The following is a 10,934-nucleotide window of genomic DNA, read 5'->3' as shown; positions in this document are numbered from 1 at the left end:
CTCTGTGTGTGGCCAAGCGGCAGAACAAACACCGGAACGATCAGCTAATCACTCCAGTGTTTGTAAATAACTGGGGACACATTGTACTATGTATCCCCAGTTATGAAAGAACAGGAAGTTATTTACATCACTTCCTATTCATTCATGAGTTTCTGAATGGGTAGAAGACTCAATACAGAGGCTTCTCCCCATTCAGAAACTGGTTGATTGTATATATTTACTGAATCAATAGGAAGTCTCTGTACTTTCCATTCATTTATAACAGAGGCTGCAGAAAAAGAGATTGATGACTCCCTGTCCTCAATTTCTTTTTCTATTTTATAAGGGAAATGTCAGGGGTCTGTTTAGATCCCTAATATTTCCCCCGAAGCCTCCCCAACAGTAACAAATTATTAAAATACAAAAAAATTAAAAATAAATAAAAATGAAAACATTAATTATAAAAAAGAAATAAAAACTGATACAAAATAAATAAAAAAACACATCCTGGAGGCGGGGCGCATGACATCACATGACGCCGCACGTGTGTGGTGTTGAATTACATCACACGCCTGTTGGGAGGGGGCACATTTTTTTGCTCTTGCCTTGGGCGCAAAAAGATCTACAGCTCTGGGTTAGAAGGTTAGAAGGTTGGGAACCTTTTATTAAAAAGAGTCAAAAAGTAACTTTTGCAGACCTACCAAGAGACTTAAAGTGGACCTTTGCCCCCTTTCACTAAAAATCACATCAGCATACAGCTCTGCAGGTTGAGCAAATAAAATATTACAGATTTCTCCATCAATGCTTATGACACTCACTGTGCGAAATTAGGTCAGGCCATCAAGAACCGGCCATAATTTGTATAGTGTATGGCCTGCTTTAGAAGTACTGGAGCTTGTTGCTCTCTGCGTCACCCTATTGGACAAGCCTGCATGATTATTGTCTTTCTATAAAAAACTTTCCCTGAATCTGTGTATGCAACCAGTTTGTGTTATGGTCAGCTAAAGAAGCCCTGGAGAATAGTACAGGCCTAATTCACAGCAAACATAGAAGTGGTGGCACATTCAAAGGAATGTAGCCTGTTTTATTAATATATTGATGGTTGAAGTTAAGGTTTTTATAATTTGCAGCACCCCTCTGCACACCCAGCTTTATAATGATAATTTACACGCCTAGTGTGGTATGTAAATTATACTTTTCCCAGAGGGTGGCTTTAGGGGCCCTTTCCTATTTCTGGTTGAATCACTTTTTTCAACCTGTTTTCAGACCACTGGGATATGTATTGCTGTGCTTAGCCTTCTAGCGCCTATGAGCAGCTCTACCCAGCTGTACGGATGCTGTGGTTATATCAATGTGAACATACTGAGGCTGATTTACTAAAAGATTTAAGAATGTTCTCACACAGTAAATTGTTTGATTTTTAACTTCATGAGCAGATAAATTAAGTAAACAGAGATTTGCTTTTCACATATTTGGATACTTGAAGGGAATCTTTACACATTGCATTAGGTTAACATTCTCCAATCCTTCAGTAAATTAGCCTTTATGAAGCAAAGTCTATATTTTGCTGCAATCCATTATCAGTAAACAAAAGAGTACAAAACAGGGCAGATGACCTTCTTTTCCTTTCATTCAGCGCTCCCCAAATAAGATGAAAAAGTGTTCCCTCTAGTTAACTGTAGCTCCTTTATTTGCCAAAGTAATATTTGCATCTCACAGAATGTTCATAAGTCGGAATGTTCTGCCTGGAAATCCTATTTGTGAGAATAGCTGACACTTCTAATAGAACATGGGGAATCGTATATCTCAGTCTATCTGGTGTTAAGTTAATCAGACATACAGCTTATGTGTTGTTCTCTTGTGATGACTGTAAAAGCCAAATGCTGCACAGAGCAGGCCTGCATAATATGCCACTGAAATTTCTTACAATAGAGCCTTGTGCCTGATTAAAATCGGTTTTAACATGAACAGCTTGCGAAAAAATAAAATGGAGTCAACACGTTACTGAAAACCTGTCATTTTCAAGGGCACATCCACAGAAAACCTGTAACCGCTCAGAATAGTGTGTGTGAGATCAACTGCCTGCTGAGAAGTGTAGGCTGCCCACCTCCCACCAAAAGTGCTATTTTCCTGACTGCTGTGTTAATTATCTCACTTCTTTTCTGAGTCAGTGATCTTGTACAGGTATAGGCTTCCTTTAAAAGAGAACTATGGGGTAACCTTTTTATCCCATAGTACTCTTTAGGGCCACGGGAGTAAGGTAAATCACTCACCTCATAGTTCTCCTTTAAGTGTATCTAAAGGCAATACTTTATTATTTAGTTTTGGATAAAGTAGAGAAAGGTTAGACCCTCTGACACATTTTTATCATGGTCTGTGCCCTCTTTGGCAAAATTCACACCTCTATTTGTCCTGGTTACTGAGACAGAAAATAAAGGAAATCCTACATTTTACAGTTGTCATGAGACTGAGAGGTTATGGGAAGTCTTCCAATGGGGACAAATGTTCTGGTGACAACTGTCCAAGTGGGGAATTCTCCTGAATTTGAGAGTATTTCCTATTTTGTGTTGCATCTCCAAGACAGGAAATGAAGGAAAATCTCCCCATCAGTACACAAATTACCTGATGGGTTTAAACTCATCCTACTCTACTCTCTAAAAAACAAAAAGGTTCTGGCTTTATATACACATTAAGCTTGCCACACGGATGCAAATTTTAATCTGACACATCATTTAAATGTACAATCAATTATGTAATGTGAGGACCTACCTTACTATTCCTTTCATACTACATTCCTTACCTTCATACTACAAATATGCTGGTAAATGTTGATATGGTAGACTTAGGAATCTTATCTGAGAATAGGTTTCCCTGGAAGCCCGGTGCAAAGAATCCTCCCACCGTTGCATGATCTTAGCTACTCCATCAAAGGTGCGCAAGACATTCCTTCCTCAATGCTAAATAGCAGTGCCAAGCATCGTTAATATGTTCCCTTTGAAAATCCTACACGGAAATATGGTAGACACTAGTACATGGCATAAAACACAATGAAGTATGTCAAGGTTACGGTGATGTCTACTTTGATTTAAAGGGACATATATTTTGTAGTAATATGGCCTTAGAATTTCAGAAATGCAATTCTAAGTAGCATTCCCTATACTGAGCAATTCTACAATAATCTTTGTTCCACAGTGATCTACAATGTTGCTTAGAGAAGCTTTACTGACAGTAGAAATGCTCATTGCAAGCATTAGCCAATACATTGTGTGTGTATTGATACAGAAATACATTCATGACAGTAAGCTTTACGTAAACCTCAGTGCTTGTATCTCTGGATCGACTAATCGTTTTGACGTGAGACTTTCAGTGAAGGTGACCTTAACATAAACATTTTTTTTTATCATATGCTCAGCTTAAATTTCCCAGGCTTTTGCCAGGTTTACTTTAATGACAGGAGAGACTGTGAATCTTGCAGTATTAGTAATTCCTGGGGACCTGCTGTCATTTTGGGCTTCATTGTAATTAAAAACACTAACTAAATAAGAGGTAAGTGCCCATCCTAGATGTCAGTGCTCTATAGCTGTTTCACTAGTTTTATTCTAAAACCAAAATTTTTAGCAATTTTCTTTTTTTTTTTCAGTTTTTTTTCCCCAGCTAAAATTAAGACGCCATTCACATTTATATGATGCAGGAGCATGTGAGATGCCACATGTTGCAATGTTAATTGTGAAATAATGGCACCCCAATGCAATCCCTAGTCATGGCACATGCGCTGTATCTCACCATATCTCGTGGTAACCTATTGCCATACGTCATGGTGTGTTGTGATTTAACAAAAAAAAAATGGTTCATGCACTCCTTCCAGTGAGATTTAGCTGCATCAGGAAGCCTATTTAAATAAATTGGCTACTGCAGCGCACCACAACGCACCCTGTAGCACATCTGCGATGTCGCATCGCAGAGGTGTAAATGAGGACTAAGATATCCAAAACTTCCTTCGATTATGGTGCATTTATAAAGCTATTGCACCTCCTATTATATTGGAAGGTTCAAAAACACCTGTACAAGCAATCTTATAGTAAATGTCATACAAAAGGCCTCAAGCCCCTATAAAAACACACTTTGTCAAAGTTTATTAATGTTCATTTATTAAAATATGGTAATACCATATTTATGTTATTAGCGGTGTTGCATTTTCAGGCAACACCACTAAGAACATGCCCTTGGTGTTTGCCTGTACAATTTGTGCCTGGTATTTAGATTGTTGGATTATTGAGTGGATATTGCTTCCAGCAGGTTTTGTTTTACATGAAAAATACAGAGAGGTGAAGGTTTAACAACATTCTCAGAAGAATTCTGAAGCTGTCTTATTATAGAATGCAGTATTTAGGGGACAGCTATAGCACAGCTGCTTACACCCACAATGGGATTTTTCTGCACAAACCTGTCATGTTCCACAAGGAATCATCTGCCGGAACGGCACAGCTACCTCGCAACTTGCATCTTGCAAAATGCTAAGAAAGACACATTAAGCAGAATTTTAGACTAGTCGCTAAATATGCAGTTCAAATACATACAGTACATGTACTGGTTAACCTTCCGAAGGGATTTTTATTTAGTTCAGTCACTCACCGCTGCAAGGCTGCATGGCCAGATCCCAGAGCATACTTTTCTACTCTATATTTAAAGCAATAAAGCATGGTAAAGGAACCTGCCCCAGCCTGTATCTGGATATGGATTGAGCAGTAGCTTCTTAATGAGATTATCCACATGCTCTGTGCCCCCATCACCATTTTTCTGGACCTAGATTGATAGCAATGTGCAATGCAGTAAAGCCTGATTGCCTTAAAGCACAGACCATTCCTCTCCCAGTCTAATTCTTGTAGCGCAAGAAAGGAGGCATATATCAAGACAGATTTTGGTACTATTTAAAATACATCCTAAAGTAGAACTATGGCCTCCATTTAAAACACACATGTGTTGCAGGCCTTAATTATAAGTGCAAAGAGATGTGTGTTCCCTGGAGCTCCGATATACTCAGTTAATCCCTTTATTCATAGTTGGATCTGGTCATCAAGGTCATGTAACCAAAAAGTAATTGAAACAAAAAGGGGAGGAAACTGTGTTCCAAGTGGGGATCACTGTAGAACTGGTTACTGATAGACCGAGACCGATAATTTCTTATAAAAGTATAAACTTTATTGTGATACAAAACATCAATTACTGCACCATCAACACCGCTTCTCAAAGATTTCATAAAAGAACAGCGCTGTTCGTAGCACTCAAACACTCATTCATTCATCCTATGGGACCCACACAGTCTACGGCACAGCAAAATCTTTAACGGTTTAAACGGGGAGATATTCCCAGTTTAACACCTGATTTATTTCAGTGATTATGTCCCCATTAGACGATGGTACTGAATCAGGGTAATTAAAGTTGTAGATCTATTTCAAGATACGATTATAACCGATTCTTTCTGCAAGTGATACATCCAAGATTTGTAATGGTGATGTCTGTTTGTGGTTTGTTTGAAAGAGAAAGTCTCTGTAGTTGATATGATTTAGGGATAAAGTGATCCAGTGGAGTCAAGTGTGTATTCATTGACCTCCGCACACAGCCACCTCTCGTTGGTCTATTTTTTGGGATGTATCATTCACTTTATTTACTGGGTTATTTTAACTTTTCCATGACCATAATTCTCTCCTGATGTTGTGTGTATTCAAGGGGGAGACTTGTACAGGACTATTTTATGCTGTTTTATAGTCGACCATACTCACAGTTAGTTGTCTTGTACCCCTCCTTTGTAGATCTAGGAAGTCCTGTAGTTCAGCACTGCCGCTGACATTGGATTTATCCACGGTCACTTCAGGGAGATTGTAGGGAAGTTCGATCTGGTTTTGTAAATCAAATAGACAAGAGTCTTTCCATCGCCATTATCCGGGGATCCAAATCCTCAAAGTTAATTATAAGTGCATCTGCACTTGCCATTTTTTCTTAGTCCCACCGGAAACTCCCACAAATACTTGTTGAGCCTGCCAGTGAGGACCAATTAAAGGAGAACTATGAGGTGAGTGATTTTCACTCATCTTCATAGTTCTAGCCGACCTGTGACAATGAAACTGTCACAGGTCGACTCAGTATATAGGGAAGTGAGCGAACACATACCGCCGTTCGCTCACTTCCCGATCCTGTTACGGCAGAGAGCCGTGACAGTGGAGGGACTGGATTCCCCCCCTCCCCGCTCCGATCCTCCAGCGCTGACTGACGGAACGGACGGGGGAGGGGGCGAGTACAGCTAGCTCTGCCTCTAGATAGGCAGAGCCAGCTGTCACTCACGCAGCTGGGCGGATCCAGACATAATTGTCGGGATCTGTTTCAGTTGCGGCGTCTCAGTATAACGCAAACTGTAGCTTGCGATATACGGAGCTTAGGGTGACTGGAGAATGCTAGTTTGTGTCCTCCCGTTACCCTTAGGAGAACTATGGGGAAAAACCCTAACCCCATAGTTCTCCTTTAAAGAACAACTCCAGGATTTAAAAAAAAACTCAACCTTAGCAGTGGGCACTGCAAGAATTAACTGCCTATTTTGGTCCATGGGCAAAAAATAAATCAGAAATACTCACCTGAACCTCAGCCCTGCATTACTGCTAGACCCGTCTCCCCTTGGCTGGCCTATGGACCCATGATGTCATCACATCACATGGGTCTATTACATGTGAAGACATTGAGCAATATACCACAGCCGGAGCAGAGGGGAAGAGAGGTAAGCTGTCACTGCCACAGGGCGAAGCATCGGGGGAGTATTTCTTCTTTATTTTCACTCCTAGAGAAAAACGGGCAGGTAACCCTGGCAGTGAAAGGGTAGCCCCCCTAGAAAGGTTAATTTTTAAATATCCTGCAGTTGATCTTTAATCCAGCTTCCGGTGATGGTGAGACAATGATGCTGCACTGCTCCTGAATTGAGACTAGAGTTGCCACTCTCTTGTAGGCTGTGCCTGCTTGCTCTACAGTGGGATGCAAAATGTTGCAGATGCATGGCTATTAGCATTGTCACTGCTGATTCACAAGCCTGTAACTTGTCAATCATCACCTTGCCACACCTAGTCCTGCCCACTGCTTTCTAGATTGACAGCACTGCCTCTGTTGCTGAAATCATCCCACTGTGAGCTGCAATACCTGAAAGGGAAGCATGTGAGGCACAGATAATGGAGTATTTAGCTCAGTCAGGGAAGGTTAAGAAAGTGTTCTGATTGCTTTATGAGGCTTGTTCATCCTCTACTAAGATAGCTGTCTGCACAGAGAAACACAGTGCAGAACAGGGTATGGTAAGCTAGTAACGGGAAAAGGATCAGCTGCATGAAACCTACAACCTTCTTTGCCATTTGCTTGCTTATCTTGGGCACAGCTTCCATAGTTAAGGTCCTCTTGAAAGTCCAACTCTGGGCTGAAGTCTACCCCCAATGCTGGCCCAACACCACAGGTGGAACACCCAAAGAACCTATAAAAACAAAAATAGTTCAATACGTACCTTTATTCCAGCAATCTTCTTGCCAATGAAGTCACAGGTCCTCTTCCCCTTTTCTTCCTCTGGTTTTGAGGAGGTGCTAAATACTGAAGTGAGTAATTACATGGTGCCGCTCTCTGCAGCATTCTCCTGTGAGTCCATTGTGGTGGACAAAGCCTTGATGGTCTTGGCTTATAGGAAGTGGGTTGAATGACGTGGGGAAATTGCTGGAAACAGAGTATGAAAACCACCTAGAGCTGCTCTTTTTATTTTTACAAGGGGCCGGTGGCTGTAAAATGTGTCAGTCTATGTCAAAGATGGACATAAGCTTTAAGTGCTAAGAAGAAAACAAAGACTAAATTGATGTGGCTACGTAGTTACATATTGGACTACAAAGAAAACAAGGTTTTCAAACAATGATTGCGAAACATGTTAACCTTGTGCTTCCTTCAAAAATCATTACCTGTTCTAATTTTGCTGAAGTGTGAGCATTTTTCTGGCAGGCATATTATTTCTCATATACAACAGCATAAGTATTTCTCTTTTGCAAGGTAAAATGTTTTTAAAAAATGGCATATTTTTTTTTACAAACGAGCTTTGGGGCCAACTATAAATCTCAGACAAACACACAATGGTCAACTTAGGGAGAACAGTGATTGGAAAATTTAGTAAAAATAACTCTTGTTCTACAAGAGATAATGAGTCCATTAGCATAATACTTGCCAATCAATTATGTCTATAGCAAAGCCAGTTGTCAGGGTGCCGGAATATTTCAAAATTCCAAGAGATATAACAAAACATTAAAAAAAACCCTGTAAACTGATTTATTTACTGTATACTTACAACAAAGCATGGTCCAGCAGATGATTTCAAACATTCCTCCAACAATCTCATTCGAGTTCTCTGCAGTTCAGGGCTGTCCCACTCTTCTTCCGGAACCCCCCAGTATAAGTCTATGGCCTGGAAATAAATGGACATACTATTTGAGCATTGCAATCACTGACTGTATCTAGTATTAAAGAAAAAGGATCACCAGCAATGTATTAAAGCCTCACTGCAGATGTTTGTGAACTCGTGCTGTTTCTATTGCATCGCATGTATTTTTGTCTAAACATGGTTTGATGCTGTGCTATATCCTATAATTTATATACTGTAGCTGAATACACGACTATGATGCTCCCACACAAAAAAAAGTGACTAAATGTAAGATTCTTTGAAGCATGCATTTATTTTTTTTAGAGTTTATATGCAATCTACAATTACATTACATGTAGATTTAAAGAGCATGCTATAGGGGCATGGCCAATAAATATTTATATATTAAAGATGATCTAATTTGAACATCCTGATATCAGCCAGACCATCAATGAAAAGTAAACTCAATAAACATACCTGCCAAATTCTATGGACCAGTCATGTATATTTTTTGGTGATATCACAGGTCCAGAATGTCTTACAGTATGTGTAAGGTTTGATGAGGTTATTGTTTTAGTAAGATTGGACTGCAAAGGATGAGCAACTCTGGAAAACTCTTAGGACCTGCGTACATGAGATTTAGTTGACTGCAATATATATATATATTTACAAAGAAATGCATAGTGGATTGTTTAGGTAGGCTCCCGCACTACATAGTTGTTAGCAAATCTAAAGGGTATAGTACAATAAGACTATAGTAGTGTAGTCAGTTCAAAACAGACCATCCCTTTCAGCAAATGTGAAAATTGCAAGTATGCATCAGATTGTAAATAAAGCATGATCTTCTATCTGAGTTTTCTAGAGAATTGGATTGTCTGTTTAGCTGCATGTCCAGGTCTCTTCTGACTGGCCGTGTAATCCGTGATCAGCCATAGTTGTAGATTTATGAGAAATGCAATGGCAATAGATTTACAATTGTTCACTGTTTGTTGTTATAATATGTTTTACACCCTATTTAAGACACTTCTGTGGGCAGTTCAGGGCTTTTTTGACAGCTGTGACTGGGAAACAAGTGTGGCTGGAGAGGCTCCAGTAAGTGAGGTAACTGACGATTATTTTTAATGAAATGAATGTCCCAAGGGCTTATAAGGAGTAACATAAGCTCATGTAGAGAAAAGTTATTTCTTCTATACATCTATAAACTTTTTAAATCATTCTACTGCCAATCGAGCCTGCAGTGAAATCACAGCATAAAAGATAAGTGACACAGATGCTTCTACTGAGTATTCTGGTTTCCTAGAAGCTGTCAACAGGCTCTGATTGCTCGAATTCCTGTACATTTTAGAACGTTTGATACATCCCTTCAATGTGTTTATTATTTCTGGAAACAAATGGATAATTTAATTACCAGAATACTCTTCGGATTACTTGTTGCATTTTTTTCTGTTGAGCTAAATAAAACAAAAGTTTCAACTTTTGTTCCCATTTCCCATGTGTTCCCATTTGTGAATGGGAACACATAACCAAACATATAAAGAGATTTTCTCAAATTTGACTGCAAAAGTAGAAACACACTTTTAAGACATTCTGCCCAAATCTGTAAAAATGTGTTTAAAGCTTCCCTCTGCTGGAAAGCCAACTGCTCTCATTTCAAATTCAGGTAAACTGGTGATATCCATTCACTCACTGTTGGTGGATGTTGCGAAATACATTTTTGTGCAAATAGTTTTTCAGTAAACAACAATGTTCTACTAAGAACCAATCTGAGATTAACTTGCTTTTCTGCAAACCCTAGATGCCCCAAAATACTCCTCCCATGCTCGCTTCCAGGACTTTTTTAGAGTCTTGGGGTTGTTGGGGTAAAGAAACTCTTTACCCCAACCTCTCCATCTATCTCCCAATCTGATTGCCTTCAGGCGATCCCTAAAGGCTAATCTCTTCAGGGAAGCCTATCCCGCCTCAAACTAGCCACTGAAATATCAATGTTCTCAAACAGATCATCCCCACACAGCTACCTCCTCATGTATCACTTGCCCCTCCCTTTTAGATTGTAAGAACTCCCGGGCAGGTCCCTCCTTACCATCTTGTCTTGAATTGTATTGTAATTGTAATGTCTTCCTTGTATTGTAAAGTGCTGCACAAACTGTTGGCGCTATATAAATCCTGTATAATAATCATAATAATAATACTCAGATATGGGTTGCATAAACAATTTGCTGTAAGAATGGCATTTGTATATTGAACAACATCTTTCCAATATCTTACCAACTTAGACATCTCCAAATAATGTGGATGAAATCTCCCAGGGCCTGTCCCCATCCAGTACAATACCACATTCACTATTACTGGAATCTTAAAATTGAATATAGGTGTAAACTTCTCCTGGTAATCTATTGCATGACACAATTATAGTTACTGATAAGGTAACTATACTTTTCTATACTGTACAGTTTAGGTGTTGAAAACAGTTCTCAACGCTGTTGAAATGAGTTTAGGAAAATATTACGCCACAATTGTTCAAATCGTAAAATTC

The 10,934-nt window shown here is 39.4% G+C and overlaps 1 protein-coding gene across 1 annotated transcript in view; it reads right to left on the bottom strand.

Annotated features, from left to right (window-relative positions):
• The window catches only part of NWD2 (NACHT and WD repeat domain containing 2), a 199,033-nt gene that overhangs the window by 74,598 nt on the left and 113,501 nt on the right, over positions 1-10,934 (bottom strand). Inside the window, exon 3 of the mRNA XM_018561266.1 lies at positions 8,330-8,446. Within this exon, the coding sequence (XP_018416768.1) occupies positions 8,330-8,446 (117 nt within the window). The remainder of the gene's footprint in view (positions 1-8,329; positions 8,447-10,934) is intronic.

The sequence above is a fragment of the Nanorana parkeri genome, unplaced genomic scaffold (genome assembly GCF_000935625.1).
Source record: "Nanorana parkeri isolate BGI_ZX_2015 unplaced genomic scaffold, ASM93562v1 scaffold511, whole genome shotgun sequence".
NCBI classification, from domain to species: Eukaryota; Metazoa; Chordata; class Amphibia; order Anura; family Dicroglossidae; genus Nanorana; species Nanorana parkeri.
This window is presented reverse-complemented; position numbering and strand designations above follow the sequence as displayed.